At 39.6% G+C, this 20,320-nt stretch overlaps 1 protein-coding gene across 6 annotated transcripts in view; it reads right to left on the bottom strand.

Moving 5' to 3' along the window:
* Nucleotides 1-3,152: 3,152 nt before the first annotated feature.
* CNOT6 (CCR4-NOT transcription complex subunit 6) overlaps nucleotides 3,153-20,320 on the bottom strand; it is a 51,930-nt gene continuing 34,762 nt past the window's right edge. For 5 of the 6 annotated variants that reach the window (XM_066615028.1, XM_066615029.1, XM_066615030.1 and 2 more), the window contains 9 exons: nucleotides 19,070-19,155; nucleotides 18,530-18,634; nucleotides 18,378-18,446; nucleotides 16,696-16,853; nucleotides 14,937-15,091; nucleotides 11,917-12,071; nucleotides 9,742-9,972; nucleotides 7,603-7,805; nucleotides 3,153-7,169 (listed from right to left, as the gene is read on the bottom strand). In XM_066615028.1, the coding sequence (XP_066471125.1) occupies nucleotides 6,957-7,169; nucleotides 7,603-7,805; nucleotides 9,742-9,972; nucleotides 11,917-12,071; nucleotides 14,937-15,091; nucleotides 16,696-16,853; nucleotides 18,378-18,446; nucleotides 18,530-18,634; nucleotides 19,070-19,155 (1,375 nt within the window). In that variant the 3' untranslated portion in view covers nucleotides 3,153-6,956. Of the gene's footprint in view, nucleotides 7,170-7,602; nucleotides 8,129-9,741; nucleotides 9,973-11,916; nucleotides 12,072-14,936; nucleotides 15,092-16,695; nucleotides 16,854-18,377; nucleotides 18,447-18,529; nucleotides 18,635-19,069; nucleotides 19,156-20,320 lie in introns of those variants that run through there. The other variant, XM_066615033.1, reaches the window with a different exon arrangement.

The raw sequence follows: 20,320 nt of genomic DNA, 5'->3' as shown, positions 1-20,320 counted from the left end.
TAGGGGTCATGCAAGTACCACCAGATACTACCTCTAGTACCACTGGTGGTACCCATACCACTGGTTGAGAAACACTGCTCTAGATAGCTTTAAAAAAAATACAGATCTGGGCTTCACACTGCAGTAGGCCGACTGGAGTCACTTTCTCAATCAGACTATTCAAATAATGCCAGATGCTTCTCACGCTCTTTCAACTCCTTGTGGCAATACCTGAGGCCTGCCCAAAACCATCAGAGGCAGTGAAAGCAAGCCAACAGCCCAGTGTTCCCTGAGATGACCATTCTGTGTTTCTAGGCTATTTCACTTCAAGCTGCAGGCAGGGAGTTGCATGACTGAATGCTCCTTCATATGGAACAGTATGATCACACAGGTAAAAAGGGCTCTATTCCTGAACACCTTCCCCCAAAATTGTTAGGGTAATGTCTGTACCAATGCTGTGGCAGGAAGAGAATTATTAGTAATTATGGGGCACAGAGTTTCAAAAGAGAAAAAGAGCACAGGCCACCACTCATACAATGTCCCAAACACCTTTCTAACTAAAGGCTTCCAACTTTCAGAGGCAGCTGGTGATATGGAAACAGTGGCCTAATTCTAGAAGATAAAGTAAGCTCTTAAAAAATAATCTTGTCACTAGTCTTATGGGGGGAGAATCCCAGTTCAACTTATTGTCAAGCAATTTAGTTAACTAACAGGCCCAATAGGATGAAAAGTACTTACGGCAGACCAGCATGCTGCTAGTAAGACAAGTGCTAAGAATACATTGAAGATCAATACTTTGACAGAGCTGCTTTTTCAGGTCAACTTGGTTCCAGAACTCTGCCCTGCTGTCTTCTTCACAGCTACCTGGAATTTGGGTGCCTAGAACAGTTACAATGACAGTAATAGAAAAATGGTTTTCCCAGGATACCTGAGGCCGGATGTTCTTATGCTATCCTTGCATATGCTAAAGACACTCCACGGCATTTCAGGCAGGAGGATCCTTGAAACAGGCTTTCCGTAATAGGAACTCGGTAGCCCTGGGGAAAGTCTCATTTTCCAGTGTCCCTGGTACGTAGGCCACTTAGAGCATTCGAAACGTGAAGGAGAGAGGAAGGGGAACCAACTGGGATTAGAATACAAGCCTGAGAACTTTGAAGTTGGATTGATTCATGATGTGTATTACAAGCTGCCTACATCTGACTATGAACTCCAACAGCATGATCACTGAAAACATTTCTGAAGTCCTCAGGTCAGGTAGAAGCTTTCCTCAGTCCTCCCATTCTACATCCTTTAAAGAGAGACTAGGCACTGAATTCAAGATGTTTTCCAGCAAAGTGTATGCTGTACCAATGAGCTTGACTTGTGTCTAAACTCTTTTAGACATTCCCGTCTCTACAATTTTTGCCTCCTCATCATATTCCCTGGTAACTGAAGACAGTCAGACTACTTAATTCTTCATAATATGTTCTGGGAAAACACGAAGCAAACAACAATCAAAAGCAGCAGTGAACATTCCAGGCCAAAGCTGAGCCTTTTAAACCCCAATGATTTCAACTTGAGAAAGCTGTAATTTGTAACTTTGGCTAGGTAGTGCCCCAAATGCTTCTCTAATGTAATGAATCTGTTGCAAATGCTGTTCACAAGTTAACTCAAACTGTTTGAGATGCCCTCAATTAACCACTTCTTTTTAGCAGCACTAAAGAACACAGTCAAGGTATTATGCTGTCAATAAAGGAAATTTGCAAACATAAGAGGACAACTTGGAGAATCATACAAACTGTGGTTTCAGAGCTACTCCACTATTGAGTCCACAATAGTGGTCTTTGTCCATCAACTTACCCACCCCAAGTGCACCAAATGTCTTTAAGTAACCACCTTGAACAGAACAGCTCACTGCTGTTTATACATTTAGGCTCTAACCCATACAGCAATAGGTAAGACAACAGCTAAGACTGCATTCAGATATCTTGCCAACCCACAAATATTTTTAAGCCAGAACCTGTCAGCTCAAACACACAATGGCTTATGAAGGGAATCAAATTAGTTTGTGCTGCATTTGCCATTACACCTGAATTTACTATCCACTGACAGACCAATTATAACTGTAGCTCCATCTCAAGAAGTTTCTGCCCAGTGGAGACAGGAGTGAACTTGTGATGATAGGTGCTGAGCAAATGGAAAATAAAAGCGGACAGCAGACAGTGCTTCCCTTCCATACTCTAAACCATAGTTTGTCTGTTATGCATTTGAAAGCTCAAACTATGGCTTGACTTCTTAATTATGTTTAGGCAGGTCATCAGAACTGAGTGTTTGTATACCACTCAACTAAAATGGTTTATTAGTTTCTGGAAAATATTTTGCTTTAAGACACCAACCATTAAGTGCCTTCAGGAAGGGTAGGATAATGATTCCATAACTGCTGTAAACATTAGATATAAGGCTGTCCACGGATAAAATATCTTGAAGGAGGAAGAACCAAATCGGTAGACCAATTTTCTCACATTTCTCAACCTGTGTTGACACTAGGAAATAGTTATAGTGAAGTATTGTGCACTTAATTTGTTTTTAGAAGCCACAAGCAAGAAATGGAGCAACTAATTTTAAGATTTCAAAAAGCAAACGCAGAGCCAGTGAATACCTGAATTTAAATATGCTTCTAAGCAGAAATTTATACTTTAGATTTCCTCAACAATGCAGTTTCTAATTGTGGAACTCTCTCTTCTCCATCAAGCTGATCTTTGAAAAAGCCTAAGTGGTCCATTAGGAGAGCTCCTGGGATAACAGAATAGATTGCACCACACCTGTTCCAGATGTGTGCTAGTTACTTTCCAGGAGCCATGCCTTTCCCTGGTGTAACATATGCATTAGGAGGATGTTGTGAGGCTTACAGTGACATACTGTAATGAGTTCGCCGTTTAAACTCATCCTGGGAAAGTATTACCCTGTGGGAAGAGGGTCAGTCATCTCCATTGCTGTTATAAATTCTCCATAAGACAAGTGAATAGGACATAAATGGCTTTACACATACAGTCTTACTTTGAACTTGGATCCAACCGCAAGAGATGCCCCTTTGGACAGGGAGTTTACCAGGTTAAGAGCAGTCAAGAAGGGGCCGTATTTGTTGTTCAAGTATATTTACAGCATAGTTGAAACAGGAAAATTAGACTTCAAAAGAGATTTGAAACAGATATTGAATTTATTGGTCAGCTATGAGTAGGAAAATACATTGGTAAAGAAAAAAAGACAACCCTGTATATAAATATAATACTAGCTAGTTAAAATTTGACCAAGAAGAAAGTTCCACTGAAGAGAACAGTAAAAGCCCTTGTTTACCATCAGACCATATTCAAATTTCCCATTTATCTTATTGAAGAGCTGCCTATAGACAAATGCAACATTCTTTGAGCTTAGTGCAGATGATGTGCTGGTTTGTTTGTTTTTTGTTACACATATGGTAAACAAGAGTTAGTCCAGTGCATTACACGTTATACAGAAGTACTGTGAATAAAGACTAGGTATTCTAAATTTTAGACACTACTTAAACATACCAAGATACCTACATTTTAAAAAAGCTTACACAACCAAAAAGTATAGTAGGAGTTAACATATACTGTGTCAGGCTGAATGGAAAAGAAAAGAAAAGAAAGACTCACTACGTAAGCAGTAAATTTGATGACTTGCAATATTTGCAGTGTGATTAATTCCACTGGAAATGGTAGTGCAATTATTTTCTCTTTAAGTCGTGCCCCATGGATGAAGTAAGAACTTGACACTAGAACCTAATTATCTACATTTAACCCACAGCAAAAAATTTGTATAATCTCATCGGAGGTCATAGCAATGACTGCAAACCTGCATACTGAACGGTTAAGCTTACAGTTGAGACTTAAGTGTTTTAAACCCACAAAGAAGGGACAAAATAATTACACCCATTTCCAAGAGATTTCTCTTGGCCACCATCTTAAAAATTCAGAAACCCTAATATTTTATACTTATTTCCCACTTAAGTTCCACCATAATTGAATTTATGCATATATATATTTATATAGCTTTGCATGAGAATTTACAACCAGAAATATGGTAGGCTGCAGTTGTGTTTTGCAGCATGTAATCATCCCTTGACACTGAGCTGGATTAAACAGGGGGGGAGAAGGACCTCTCATGCTGAGCAATACTCTATGCTTGGTTTCGTTTTTTAAATATCATGTGATTATATTAATAAGAAACACTGAACATATATTATGGCAACATCAAAAGCCACCTTAAGTAAATAAAGTTAGGGTTACTGGAAATTAGCATTTTGTGAAGACAGACAAGTTTATTGCATTTGTTTATGAAATGTCTGAATTTGATGCAGGAAACTTTATAAAAGTATTACTTTTCTGATATGAACTGTCAGACACACTTGAAACAACTTATACCATTCCGCAAGGATTCAGAGTATTTCCTATGAGTTAATTTCAATTCACTGCTGCAGAATCTGACAGAAGTCAAAGGGAATCTGTTTTTCTGAGCTCTCCTACTTCAAGATTATTATTCCCAAAGTGGAAAAGTAATTTGAACTGCCCACAGATTGCAACATGTCCAGGCAAGAACAGAGTCCTTTCCTTGAATGGGCCAAAACCTTTAATGTGCTGCCAAAAATTCATATATATATATATATATATATTTATGTATATTTAAGACCAAACAAATAAAGGTGAAAACGTGTGTAAAGCTTAAACCTTTAGGATATACCAAGTGCACTCAAGCTCCAGCTTAAAAGGAAAAATTAACCCCTTCTAAGAAATATAAAATGAATAAGTGCTTCCCTTCCATAAAGCTTTCTGGACATACTATTAAATAATCCAGATCATCAGGAAACAAAAATAGGTTGCTGAATTTGACAAGGTAAATTGCCATTGAAAATTGTCATGATGCACATTACCAACACATTGTTAAGGAAACATGAGTAAAACACCTTTTATTCACACTTTTACAAAATAACCCCAAAACCCAAAAAACAAGAACAGAAAAAGCAACGCTACTCATTGAATCTACTACATCAATTATTACCAGCATTCCGATGTACTGATTATAAACTGGACACGTTTGGTGTTTGCACAACTAAAAAAACAAATAACAAAAGAAAAATCAGGTCCTAGACAAGGATTCAAGATCTGGACTTTTACTAGTGAAATTTTAAAACACTCGTTTATTAAACATGAACTTGTTGCAAATTTATTGTTCTCTTTTAAAACAAAATGGTTAAGCACTTGTAAGTGCTGATAGATTCCTCTTTATAAAATTTTCAATCATTATTACTAAGATTCATTTTATTTTTAAAAATTCATTATATTCAGAATTTCTCAACTCAAAGAGTGAGCTTTTGTTTCTCTGCCTGCAGTTGAAACAAAAGCAACTTGACCAAGTTCTCTCTCTAAATAGGAAATAGATGTATTATGGAAGGATTGTTAGCTAAGAATTAAATAGAATCTCCCTTTTAGAACAAATGTGTGGGAACATTGTACTTGGCTTTCAAACACCAATGGCACTATGAGGGCACACTACAACTTGAGCTTTGCTTGACACATTAGAATAGGACTTGGTCACTTTTTTAATGTATGATCTGAAGTGTTGTCTAGGGAACCTGTACTGAAAACGCATCTCTAGTTACACTGCTTCATCAAACAGAAGATGGTACACTTTATCTTCAAGGAATGATGACTGAGGAATGACTGAAGAATCTGCTTAAACTGAAGGATTCACATGATAGTATTCAGTGGGGAAAAAATAAACACAAACAGCATTGTGCAATGACACTGAAAGAAGCAGTGTGATGGGTATCAGAAGCTTAGAATTGGTGTACCCACAATCTGAACATGTTCAAAAAGTGATATTCAACGCTTCACAAAGGAAAAAATAGATGCCACAGCTTATACAAAAGTATCTTCATAAAATTTTCACAAAATGCTAACATTATTTAAAAAAATAAAAGAGGGTGCACAGGTTCTCTCTGCATGCACAGGCAGTGCTAACTGAGAACAAAATTAAGCAGGCACAGTGGAGATAGGGAAAAGTGACTTCAACACAGAAACTAAGAAGCCATACACAATGTTCTGCAGTTTCACTTTGGAGAGGAAATATTAGAATGTATATACTGAAAATGGCTATCAATCCACAAAAGCCTAACCAGTCACTGCTTAGCTTATCTGTTCCGAGAACAAGTTTATGCCTTTGTTTAAAAAATAAAAGGACATGCACTCATGTTAACCAAGTTGAAGAAGTTTGCTACGATTTTACAAATTTAGAAAACAAAAAGCAGAGTTCTCAATTTAAAGAAAAAATGAAGTAGTACATAAGGGCTGAAAACCCTAACAGTGCAAATCATTAGCAGAGAAAGCCTGGTGCAACTTCTTTTACAAGCTGGCCTTTATAACACATGAAACAGATAAAAATTTAGCCTTAGTTTACAATACAATCATTTTCCAAATCTGATTTTTTTTTAAAGTACAAAATCTCATAAATCAGGTTTTCTGTTGTTCATATACAATCAATCAAGGCTAAATTCAAATTCTATATTTTACAAACAAACAAGTCTGAAAAAGAAGGGAGTGAAGTATGGAAGAATGGTCTTTTGATGTTTTACTACTGGCCTCAAAAAAGTAGTGCTACAGATATCTGTGCAAAGAGAATTTATTATAGTAATTCCCTATTTTCAAGGCATGAAATATTACATTGGAAAGAACGAACAGATTGCTTGTAACAAATCTAAGCAAGGTGGCAGTGCACCAATCTCTCTCTAACAGTATATAAAGCATGTTGGGCTCAGAATTGTGTGTCTGATAGCACCTGGCTTTTACTATTTCTTTATCAAATAATTAGATTTAAAATTAAGATCATTAAGAAAGATCCCTGTTGGCCATACCTCACTCCTTTATATTCAGATTTTACAATTTTACAAATTAGACTGAGGTTGCCCTCTAAAATGTACTTGACTACCTCCTGCTAGGCAGATGGATTCCATTTACCGGGGGCAGGAAAGGCAGCATCAGCTCCAGTTGTGCAAAAAGTGAGAAGTGGTCAGAAGGGATAAGCGGGTGTGGACAGCCGCTTATATTGTTCTCTATTAGCCAATGATGATCCAAAGGTCCCAGGATGCCAAGAATGTTGAGCTGAGGTTTGGAGTAAAAGATGTAGTCAATAATACCCTAAAAGAAAGAAAACTGTAAGTATCTTTTCAAAAGTAAGCAACTGCCATAAACCCTCCCAGGCTGAGCTACTGAGACCCATGTACAACCCCTTTAAATTTCAAAGGAGAAAATACTTCCTCTAGAAACCTTCCTAGAGTTCAGGAACCTCTCACCTTATCACTACCTTCCAGAGACTACTTTGCCACGGCTACAGTCCCTTTAAACAGTAAAGTAGTGCTACTTCTTAATGCATTGGAGAGCTTCCTCTCTGACCATTACGCTTCTTTCCTCTCCTCAAAGCGCTTCCAAAACCTATTTCACTGGCAAAGATCTGATCCTTCACCCTCTTCACAATTTATCTGGCATTTCTAGTTCCAGTTTATAAGACTATGCTAAGTAAACCCCAAGGGGACAAAACAGCAGGAACATTTCAGATGACGAAGACTCTCACCTTGAAATCAAATGTGTAATTTGTATAAGGCATGAGGCCGTTCTCATAGGCACTCTTCAACTTGAAACCATGAGTAATCCTTCCATTGGTGGTGCCATTTTTCCCATTACAACTGAAGTTAGTGAGACTTTCATTATATCTCAGTTCCTTAAAATCTTTATGGTTTGTTTCCACCCCGCCAGTGCTTAAATATTCAACCACTCCTACAGTGAAGGAAAAATAAAAGGACACACACACACACCATAGTAAGCACGTTGTCCATCTTTTGTAATATTGCCGTCCATTGTAGAATCATCCAAATGGCCCAAGGAAGATGCACAGTTCCAATCATATATGTTCAATCTACACCCCCACACCCCCATCATGCATAAGTTTATCAGGGATTATTTAGGTGTAAGTAGATTTTAGTACAGGCACAGTGGTGGACTAAATACTTATGAATCTAAGACCAATTAATTCAGTCTACTGATACCACTGGAGAGTGTTCAAAGCACTACCCGTCTGCGCTGATCAGACTGCAGGCCACCTAAAGACACATGAAAAGTACCGAACATTTACCATGATTCAGAGGTTTGCAGGGTTTAAATACCTTCTTAAAAATAATAGTTAAAAAAACCCACAAAGCCATCCAAACACCGTGCCTCTTTCCTGTTACTAAGAACAGTCCCTGGAAAGCAAGAATTAAAGGAAGCAAGTTTACATTCTAGATGAGCACTACTGTCCACCTCAAATGTTCTATTTGCTGCCTCAGAATTCCAAGGGTTAAAGCCACCACGTTTCCATTCCTAAAAGCGGTATCACCACCCACAACATTCATGAAGAAACCAAAAACCTGGTAAGTAGAAAGAAAAGGAATAAACTGAGAAACTGTGCAAATGAGATGGGGTCTGTGGTCAAAACTGAAAGACAGAGATGAAAACAAAAAATAAAGATTGGAGATACACAGGGGAGGGAGAAGCTTCTAAGCTCTCCAAGTCTCAGAAATCCTTACTCTGCTGCTTTTGTATCCCACCATGGTCTAGACTGATTTTCATTCTTCCAACTCTACTCAACCAGATCCCCAAAACGGTCCTGCTCCTTTAAGTGACTCTGCACTTCTCCCTTGTTGCCCTCTTATGCCTCAACCTACTTATCTGAAGAATGCCCTGTTTTTAACCCTTAAAATCCCTCTTCAAAACCTACATTTTTTGTAAAGCCTTTGGTACAATTAGCCCCGGTACCTTTACTGCAACTTAAGTCAAAGTATGTGTACATTAAAATAATCACATATTAGTCCCCTGGCATCATTTCCTTCGCCTTCTCCCTTGTAAACTTCTCATTCTTCATTTATACTGCACCATCAGTGTGTCTAGCATTTTACTGAAGAAGAGAAGGCAGGACTCTGTCCAAAGGTGCTCACAACATATGAGCAGGGATGTGGTGGCCTTTTGTTAAGTGTTGGGTATGCTGATGGTACAGTATAAAGTAACAGTAAGTACAGAGACAAGAATTCAAGAAAAAAAATGAATGAAAACATTTCAATCAGATACAAGAGGAGAACAAGAACTAGAAAGAGACATAAGGGAAAAAAGACTAGAAAGGAAGAATAGCAAGGGTCAGATTGTAGAGAAAAAACATTGGAAGGACAAGATAGTAAAAAACTATACAAAAAGGTAGAACACGCATCAGCTTCTCTCAATGTCCAATTAATTAAAAAAAAAACACAAATCACTTAGGAGCTAGTGATACACTGCAACATTTTGTTGCAGGTCCCAGCTTGTACATTATATTAGAAATCCTTAAAAACACTCTTTAAAAAGCTGGGTCTGTTTTATTATCCCTGTATTTCAAATGATGCTAAGAAAATGCCTTGTTGAGTTCATACTAAAAGTGAAGTTGCTGATTTTCTGGTTCACAGCTCTGTCTAGCCATTAAAGATATTTCATTCATTTTACTTGCCAAGTGTTATTCACAGATCAGAATTTAGCATCACTTAGGTACTTGTTTCTGATTTTCTTTACTATCAACTTTTATCCATTGTGCTCTTATACTTTAATTTCTTGAACATACCTCAGCAAGTATAGTCCCCATAAATTTCAGCATACTAAAAACTGTCTAAGTTGAAGAGCAGTTATAGAAGTGGAATATGACTGGGCTTACCGGAATCTGGTAGAGAATTTAGATCTGCACACAGAACAAGAGGAATGGTTGCATGTTCTCCTGAAGCACCAGCTTTGAGACTACGAGAAGCCTTGTCAATGATGTTCTTTACCTCAGAAAGGAACATCATGGTCTGAACTAGCTTCACATCAGAATACTCTGGGTCCCAGTGCATGTGTGCATTTGCTACAAGAACTAGCTGTTTGTCCATTCCAGGATGTGGCTTGCCAGCTATAATGGAAAAGAGAAGTTGTTAAATTGCAAGTGGCAGAAATAAACGTTGACTGCATAGGTTCTGCTACTGAAAAATGCTTTTAAAATATTTCTCAGGAGAGAGTGGTAATTAATCTTAATTTCACAAATCCAAGATTTCTCCCCCCATTCAATCAGCCATTTTATGATTGAAAAACAAAATAGGGTTCTGTGCTCCCTCTGGTGGTTTCATTATATTACTGACATGTTGACAAACAGCTTCAGTGATCGACTAATAGTAATAATAATAATAATAATAATAATAATAATAATAATAATAATAATAATAATAATATACAGTATTTATATACCACCTTTCTTGGTCTTTATTCAAGACTTTATTCAAGGCGGTTTACATAGGCAGGCTTATTAAATCCATGCAGGGATTTTTACAAATTGAAAGAAGGTTCTTTCTTTCAAGAACCACTACATTCAGGTGTTTCAATCCGATCTGGTTTAACATTCTGGCCTCCATCCTCCCACGCTCCGAGCAGATGGAACAGCTCAGCTGCAGCTTGCCAGCTGCTTCAAGGTCGCACGGTGCCGGTGGCCTCGAACTGGCGACCTTGTGGATGTTAATCTTCAGGCAAATGGAGGCTCTACCCTCTAGACCAGACCTCCTGCCCAGACTATATACAAGTTTATTTTGAAGAGTTGATACTACTGAATATAAAATTTGGTATGCTCCACACACATAAAATGCAGACACACTCAGTTGTACAGAGTACTGCAATACCAGCCAGCCATTGTTTATCTCCCACAAATCATTTAAGGCATGTAAACAGAAGGGTTCTGCAGTCTGTAAATCTAAGTGCGCCATGGTTGAATTTCTATAAGCAGACGCAGAGTTGCACTCAGACAAGGGGCCTTGCAGAGGACAACTCCCCCTCTTGTGACTTGTGAAGGAGCTTGTGACTATGGAGGGCCTTCATGCAAACACTTGGGATCCATCCCATTGTCAGTAACCAACTGCAGAAAAGTTTATTTAACTGAGGAAATGGCACAAACAGAATTAGCTTATTGGAGACAGTGTTATCCACATTGGGCTACGACTACAAAGTGCAAATGCTACAACAGCAGAAGGGAAAGGTAAGAACCCTGGGCAACAGGGAAGTATGGGTGGGGGAGGGAATCAACAGTGAAGACAGAATACATCCTTTTCAAGTCTCAAGAATCTCCGTCCTTTATCCATCCCCCCTTTGAGCCTCTTAACCTTTCTTTAAGCACTGTATCAGAAATGAGTTCTTTGTTCAACTGGAAGGATATATTATTGGTAGTCAAGCAAATGTACAACATTTTGCACAGAAGTCAGTTTGTGGTTTGGGGCAGGATGCCTACATTGCATCCTACTGCTATTCAAGTGGTAGACAAACCTGCATTTGTGCTGGGAGAAAGGCATTCATATTTCAACAACCTGGGAGGGGTTACTCTGCATTTTGCAGAAAGACCTTCAGAGTCTTTTGCACTGTACTAAATCAGAAGGACAGCTTTGTCCTGACCAATAAATATGGGTCTCCGAGTCACCAACTGAAATAGGCATAACACTTTTCTTTGGGCGTACAAGTTGAAGGTTTGTTCTTTTGGGTGGAATGATTTTGAGTGCCAAGTCACTTGGGAGGATCAGGAAGGGCTGGTTCTTTACTTCCTTCTATCATTTCTCCTTTACAAAGAAGCGAGAATGAAGGTATGAGAATATTAATTTTAATATTAATATTAAATATTAATGAGTATGAGAATATTAATGAGAATGAGGCGTAATAATTCTCATTATTAAGTTAACTCATTAACTTGAGTTCCTAATTATAACACAATGAAGGAAGTAATGATTCTTAGTTCTCTTCTCCTAGGAAACAAAGGATGCTGTGTGTGCATACATATGATTGCAATAGAGTACAGTTAAGAACTGGGTTAACAAATACTTACATGACATTTCTATTAATTCCTTTCGTAGCTCTAGCAACACAGCAACTCCAATGTTATCTTTTGTCATTACTCTGTTCAGCATTGCTTCAGATCCTTCTGAGTTTGCCATAGCCAGTTGATTAAATTCAACAGTATGCTTTTGAACCAAAGTGAACCTTAAAAAAAAACCTCTTATAAATCAGAACTGCTTACAGCACTTTATTTTTCAATGTTATCCAAGTATGCTCTATGTATTCTACTTACGCAAGAGTGCTATATCAATATATCTGCACCACTGGCATGTGAGAAATATGCAAGTAATATAATTAACTCTACTGAGAATACAATGGCCAAGTGATCGGTAAGTGAATCCTGTGGTAAACCAACTATTAAAAGCAGGATTTCTGATCAAGCAAGGAAATGCAAAGTTCTTTGCACAATGTTAAGTTTAAGAAATGGTGGTCTGCATTTACTTCACAGCATTATCTGAAGCATATTTACTCAGAAGTCCCACTATGTTCAAGAGAATTGCCACCTTAATCTGTATGATTTTTAAAATTAGACATTATGTCAATTTGCAAACATGCTCAAATGCATATTTGGTGGGCATGCACACTAAATACTTGTAACACAAAACAGTTGACATTGAGGCATTTCTTATATAGAAATAAATGATATATCTACTTTGCAAATATGCCAGTCTCCCTATTATGATTCATTTGAAAAATCACAGGCATATTCCAATACTTTAATTACATTCAATTTTAGCAAGGGCTGGACTAATACTACTTATAGAGAGAGAACACAAGCAATTCAAAGAGTTGTAAACATACATTAACTTGGTAAAACAATCTTGTAAGACTGAACACTGCAGGGCACAAAGAGGTAAAGGCTGAGGCTAAGAGATGAGCATTTGCCTAAGGCAGTGAGTCTCACACATTTAGCACCAGGACCCACTTTTTTGAATGAGAATCTGTCAGGACTTACTGGAAGTGATGTCATCACCGAAAGTGACATCATTAAGCAGGAAAATTTTTAGCAATCCTAGGTTGCAATCCTATCCACACTTATCCAGGAGTAAGTCCCAGGGCCTAGGACAGGTGGGAAAGGGGGTAATTTGTACCCAGGCCCAGGGTCAGAAAGGGGGCCCTGGAGCCAAAGGAGGGGGCCCAGATATTTCCTGGGGTCTTACGTTCTCCAGTCTCACTCAGACTCACTGCCCACATGGGATGCTGGGAATATTACTGTGGGCTCGTGGCGGTGATTACTGCTATAAGCCAGGCCCAGGAATGCATATATTTCTTTAAAAGTCACATTTGGGAGAAAACTGATCTTCTACAGTAGCTCTTTGGCTTGTAGAACTGCTAACCATGAAGGAATATATAGGAGCTCAGTGACACAGCTGCAGCTACTGCTGAAGTCAGTTTTGGTGTACACAGGACACTTTCCATTCTAGTGTAAGCCTAAGTACAATGACACTAATCTCCTGCATTTATTTTCTATGTTTGAAAGATATTAGAGAAACTTAGAGTGTGTTTGGTTTTCCATATTACTGTCTCTAGCTGCTAACACTGGGTAGGCAGGTAGACCTGAGCTCTGCACTGGGAAGACTGGTAGACCTGGGCTCCAAAGCCTATTCTGGCTGTTGCCACTTTCCCCCTGCCTGTTTTGCCCCCATTCTGCCCAGCCCCATCACCACCCCCCACTCTGTTTCAACCCCTCCCTCTTTGGGAAGGGGCCCAAAAGAAACTTTGTACCCCCTGATAAAATTTGTCTCAGAGGCCCTGATAAGTCCCATGTACTATGGTCATGTACTATCATTGTTAAAAGCATACGTAGTAGCCTGTTAAAAGTACAGATGTGTACCATTTCCCCAAATGCAGTCACATACCCTGGTAGTATGACCCACCTGAAATTGGCTTGCGACCCACCTGGTCAATCCTGACCCACAGTTTGAGAAATACTGGCCTAAGGACATTCATAGCTGAGGATTCAAATCAAGGACTTCTTGATTCACAGACTTAGGGTGCAATCCTGGAAATGAGTTGGGCCAGTGCAAGTCCCTTGCTCTGGCTCAGGAGGGTCGCAAACATGTTGTAAGGCACATTTGGGCCTCCTCAGGAGGAAGCTGCATCGGCACACAGAGATGTGTCGACACATTGAGGCTGAATCCAGCCTCTGTGGCAGCTTCCTTGCCGAGGCTTGTGTCAGCCCCCCAGGGCCAATGCAAGCAGTAAAGGTAGGCAGGGGGAGGTGTTCCTGGGTGGGGAGGGCGGGCAGTTGGCAGCCCCGGGGGCAAGTGGGGCTGGGGAGAAGAGAGGGAGAACAGAGTGGCTTCAGACCCACAGGGGCCAGCGGTCCTTACCCGGAGGTAAGTGGAAATGTTTCCCCTTGCCTCTGGCTGAGCCATTTATGGCCACTATCCTGAACTGGATACAGCACAGGCCTCTTAGCTGCCTGTTCCAGCGCAGAATAGGATTGCGCCCTTAGCCACTATACTACCTCTCTGTACCATGCAAGATGCGCAGTTGCACTCCACCATTACAGTGTGGTTATCTTACAGACCATCTCAACAGTTTTTTTCCTCGTTGTCTATATGTTATAATGTCTATATGTATGTCTATATGTATAATGAATGTTCATCATCAAAAAGGTACACCACTCAGATATATAGACCTTTAAGGATAATTTTAAAAATTCATCTATATATTTCAACAGATATGGAAAATTATACCATTCTAACCACTTCAAACTATCAAAAGTTCCCTACTATGAAAATAGAAGATCTTAGATTTCTTCATATTCGCCGAGTATGACTCACTTTTTATAATGGCTCTGTAATAAGGGATTAATTTCAATACTCAAATTATCCAGTTCTGAAGGCAGGGAACATTACTATGTTCTTTGTAAAAATTTATAATGTAAAATGGCTGACAGAACTATGTGAATGCCTCCAATTTTTATTATGGGTGAAAAAAATCCAAAACTGATGTTGCTATGCAACTTAATTGACTGTAACCAAGGAATGAGTCTTAGCTTACTTTTCTGTCTTGAAAAATATTGCACAACCATCAACATGCTTTCTTTCTTGTTCAGACATTGTCCTAGCTCTAGATTTTGGACTGAAGAATCCATTGTACCCACGTTCCTTCAATTCTGCTAAGAAAAAACTGTAGTACTGTTCAGTTTCAACCTCCTGTAACGTAAGAGAGGATGCAGTTAGCTGAGCACCAAATATTCAATGCAGCTAAAGAAAACAACATTCTCTCTAAAGTTAAAGCCCTTCCCAAATATCATTTTAAAACAGAGCTTTAAATGAGATTATTTAAGGAAGGGCAGAGAGAGAAAAGAAACAAAGTAGAAAAAAGCAGAGGCAGAAATATACATTTTTATGCTTATTCATCCTTAGAAAGCTTAGAGCCTCTTACCTGGGGGCTCCTAGTTGTCTCCCATCCAGATACAGCAGGCCTCTTTATATAGAATATCTTGCTTCTATGTGAGAGTTCTGGACAACTTCCAGTGAATTAGGCCTAGCTAACAGCCTGGCATCATTTGGTGCCCCAGCACTGCTAAAGCCAGGTGGATGTAGAGCCAATCAGCATGAGGATGAGAGCTCACTGGGAGCCCATAGAAGCTGATCTAAGCTTTCTAACAGTAGGATATATAATTCACAATGTTAAATTGCTGTGAAATTCACCACAACTACAATATAGAGTAGGAATGAACAAAATTAGCCATATTAAGATCCCTGCAAAGCAAGTAGCTCCCGATGACTCAAGCAAGCCAGCTATTTACACGACACCCTGCCAGCTGATAAAAGTCTCCTGTAACTGAATCTGAATAGAACAAAAAGCCAAAATATAAGACTTCCACCAGAAGTACCTGTAAAAATCCACACTTAGTTGAAAACCTGTCCATAAACCTGGGAGCGCCAAACCCCAGTTTCGTTAAGGAATCCTAGAACATCTTAACATCTATACACTGCTAAAATACTAGTGACATAGTACATCACAAAGATCAGATTGTGATCTCTTGGAAGATCATACCAGATCTATTGGTATCCTACAACAATCCTAAAAAAAACACTATCAAAAATGGAGGGAGGGCATTGCAACTGATCAATATGCAAGAAACTACTAGTTCCAAGCAAGAATGGAAGGGAGACAATGAAGGCCATCAAGGAAAATGGAGGAAACAAGGGAATAGTTAAAAAATCTATATAATGTTCCATTTTAACAGCACTGATGCTGGACCTTTTAGATTACAGTTTTTATATATAGTTGCCCACCTTGGGCTCTCAAAACACCACAAGTTACAATGTTTAACACAAAGCAGAATTTCTCTGGCTTTGTGACATGTACACTGGCCTGCAGAGTTGACCCTAATTCGGGCTTCCTGCTGCAAGGCCCATGTAATCTCTGGCAGAGAAGGTCTATGATTGTTTTCACTGCATCTGCTCATTTGGCACATCATCTGCAGCTACGTAACCCATCCTTCTAACAGACGGGAAAGCGAGTGAGTTGCAAAACGGTAATGATCAATCAGGAAGTGCAAGTAGGAGCCTTTCAATGCTGGGAGTGAAGAGACAAGCCTATACTTCTTATAAGCATCCTTTTCTTTCTCCATTCAACTGCCTTATTGGAAACACGTCCAAACAGAGCAGTTGCTCCTGTTTCAGAAACACAGGCAGAAAAGCACACCACATAGAGTTCCATAGCACCTTGCACACTGAAAGATATTGTCTATGCTTAAAAGGTTTAAACATTTTAAAATGATTGCATACATAAAATAATTTCTTACCTGAAGACTTATGATGTCAGCATTGCAGCTTAAGATCTCCTGCATAATAGCCTTTTTCCTGTATTCCCAGTTCAACGCCCAGGATGGGCAATAACCATATAGCTGCCGAGTAGCATATTTATCACAGAGGACATTGTAACACATGACAGAAAACAGGGCTGTAGAACAAGAGTTTGACTTACAGTTAGACAAATTTCTGTGTGTGTCACTATTCTGATCAATAAACTGAAAAGCAAGCAAATCTAAAACTGTTCCCTCCAATGTGCAGCTGAACAGTTGAGCTTTTAGAACAGCATATTCATGTAGTGCAGTGGTTTTCAAACTCGGGGAAAGTGAAAGCAGAGCGACTACACTCCACTTGGAGGCGGGGCACGATCGCTCCTCTTTCACTTTCACAGCTGCAGGGAGCCCTGCAGAAGGTCGCGCTGGGCTCCCTGCACCCCGGGGGGCTGCAGGAGGCTTGGGTAAGTGCACCCAAGCCCTTGCAGCCCCCTGAGTGGCGCAATCCTGGGGGTCACACCACTGCCTCATATCTGCCTCCAGGTTGCCCCAGCCCCTTAAGGTGGCAGAGGCCAGGGCCCACAGGCTGGGGCGACGCGCTAGTCTGAAAAGCCCTGATGTAGTGTCTCTGCAACACAGAGTCTGCCAATAACTACCATAGATACTCTCCTATAGGGCAAGAAATTGCAGGTAAACATGCATAGGATCAGGTTCTAAATAAGAAATGGGATCTTCCTGGTTTATTTCCATTTCCACTTCTGATCTATTTAAATTTAATTGCTGCAACTGGTAATATATCGATAGCAGTGTTTTAAGTTGTTTTTAAAAAGGTAATTGCATTTTCAGGGCAATCCAATGAATACACATATAGGAAAATCACTTAAAAATAATGCTAGTTTTCTTCAAAGAAGTAGAATTGCTCTGTCAGATAAACAGAACGATTATCTGACAGAGCAATTCTTGAAGTTCTAACAGCGTATAAGAACTACTGCAATGGTTCCCAAACTGGTGGGTTGTTACGTACCAGCCTGGGAAGCACTTGTCCCTGGCCTTTAAGGGGGGAAGGCAGTGATGCAATCCCCAGGATCAAGCCACTTCTGGGTACCGAGAGGAGGTTTTTTTCACTTACCTCTGCTTGTGCCAGCCTCAGGGGGAGGTTTCACTTACCTCTGCAGGGCTCCAAACCTTAGAACAGTGACTGGAAACCACTTCCAGTTTCACAAACGAAAACTGGAAGTGGTTTTAGATCTATTTTTAACATTTCTAAGATTTGGGTATCCTTGTGGAGGCATCTGCGGGGCTTCCTGTGGCCCCACCGTCCAAGGCTGGCACAGGCAGAAGTGAAAAAATCTCCCCTCTGTACCAGCAGCAGCGTAATCCTAGTCGCTGCCCTCTCCCCGCCCCCGCAGAGACATAGTGTTTCCCAAACTTCCAAGGAGAAGTTTGGGAGCCACTGAACTAGTGTAATTCTAATATTATTAAAAACCAATTTAGAGAATAAAAAGCATGAAATATCACCAAAATGTTTCTAATTCGAAACACATATGCAATTTGTCTTCTGGAACTTCTACACCAATACAAAGTTGATATATGTTATGTAGAAAAGAAATCAGAAGAAAATGGCTCAGACAATGTAACTGAAAAGTTCACCCGTTTCAGATGAGAGATCAAATATATGCTACCTGTTGGTCTTGTTCTGTCAGGTTCTTGCAACATAATCCAAGATCTAGGAGGTGGTTGTTCTGTTGAAACTATTAAGACGAAAATAAATATATGAGATAATAATATTTATTTTAAATGGCACAAATATGTCTGTTAGAAAGTCACCACTTACTTCTTTTTGCAGTACCTGCCAAGTTATCAAGCAAATAATTCAGTAGCCTTCTTGTTCCATCTGGTTCCTGATAGAGATTCAGAATATCCTGTGTAAGTGGGTTGCCTGAAAAGTATTTGTGAGAAAGAGAGAGAACTCAAAGATTTGTTTTAAAAGCTGGTGACTGGGAAGCTTAGCTCATAACACTGCATTACTGAAAAGAAGAGATTCTCTCTTTGTATTAGAATAATTTGAGCAGTGGGTTGGGGAAAACAAAAAAAACAAGTCAATGATATGATAAAGTCTTAGATTTGTAGAACCATCAAAAAGCAGACTTGGTAAAGTCAGTTCAACTTTCTCTAAGGAGCAAACTTGTTCTCAAGTAGAAATGTAGTCTAGACAAATGTGGAAAAGTCCAGAGAACAACACAGTTTCAGAAGTTTGGTATGTCAATTCCGGTCTAGACTGTACTTTTATTTATTAAATATCAACTTAAAAGTGATGACTGCTGAGGAATGAGATAAAATGAAAAATGGGCAAGACAAAAAATAAAATTCATACCTTTCAAACCCAATGTCTGTAACTGAAACAGTTTTCCCAGCTCAAATGGTAGAACTCGTAACAGGTTGTTATTTAAATGGAGTTCCCTATTAGCAAGTCACATGAAGACAAAAGCAGTAAAATATATGTAGTTAATTATTTAAAACTAAAATTGTTTAACTACAAAAGAGAAACTGCAGTAAAACAGCACATTTTAAATACAATGGAAGACTGACCAGCAAAGATGAGCAATCTTGCAGAATTTAAGAGATATTAACTGTGACAAATTAATCAATGCATACCAACTAACAAGTCTTCTAAACATAATATTGTTAAAACATTAATGAAATAAAAACCATGAAGTGTCAGCAATCTCTGTAATCTGGACCTACATTTATCAAAATAACATAAAGGGTTAACACACTGAATACTTTGTAAGCAGGAACTTATTAAGCTATAAGCAAGCCATGTGGCCTAATTACCATTACTGTCGCAGCTCAGTTAACTACTTATAAGTAAGAAGTGTTATCTGCAGACATTAGGGCCTTTTAATCTATTTTGAAATACAGTAAGAGTAAGTTCACCGCAAAGCCGGCAACAGAAAGACTGCTGGAAGTGTCAAGAATTTACAAACTAAAGGCAAAACGTTTTAGATTAAGATGATTATGTCCTATGGAGAATAATTGTTGATTTTTCATTTCGTATGTTTGGGGATCTGCAGATCAGAGGAAGGGGGCACGACTCCTAAAAAAGAGCTCCTGCCTGTGCCAGCCGGATCACAGGCCCCCTTCTCAGCCAACTCGCAAGAGCAAGCTAGGTGATTCCCAGCACTGAAGACAGCAGCCTCACTGACACAGGTGCCAGCACATGCACTGAGTGGGAACACTGCTTGATGGACAGAGCCCAGTGACTCACTGCTTGGAACTCCAAACTGCACTGCTCCATCCACTCAGAAGCAGAGTCTCCCTCACATGAGGCAGCCCCTGGGAGCAGTTTTCCTTGACCATGCCAGGTTGACTATGCAATGAGGCAGAGCAGGAGGCAGGGAATTGCTCTGGGGATGAAAGCCAATGAGGATGGCAGTCCCCCCCCCCCCCCGAGAGGAAATGGCCCCAAAAAATAGTCTGTGGCCTTGCAGGAAGGAGTTCCTAGAAGGGACCCATATAGAAGCCTTTGGCATGCAACATGGAGGAGGGTAGCAAGAATCTATGGGGGCCGAGCATTCCAGGGTGCAGGCAAACCCCCTTTTTTGGGCAGGAGGTCTGGTCTAGA

The sequence above is a fragment of the Tiliqua scincoides genome, chromosome 2, assembly GCF_035046505.1.
Source record: "Tiliqua scincoides isolate rTilSci1 chromosome 2, rTilSci1.hap2, whole genome shotgun sequence".
NCBI lineage: Eukaryota > Metazoa > Chordata > Lepidosauria > Squamata > Scincidae > Tiliqua > Tiliqua scincoides.
Note: the sequence above shows the minus strand (reverse complement) of the source record. Positions and strands in the feature narration are given on the sequence as shown.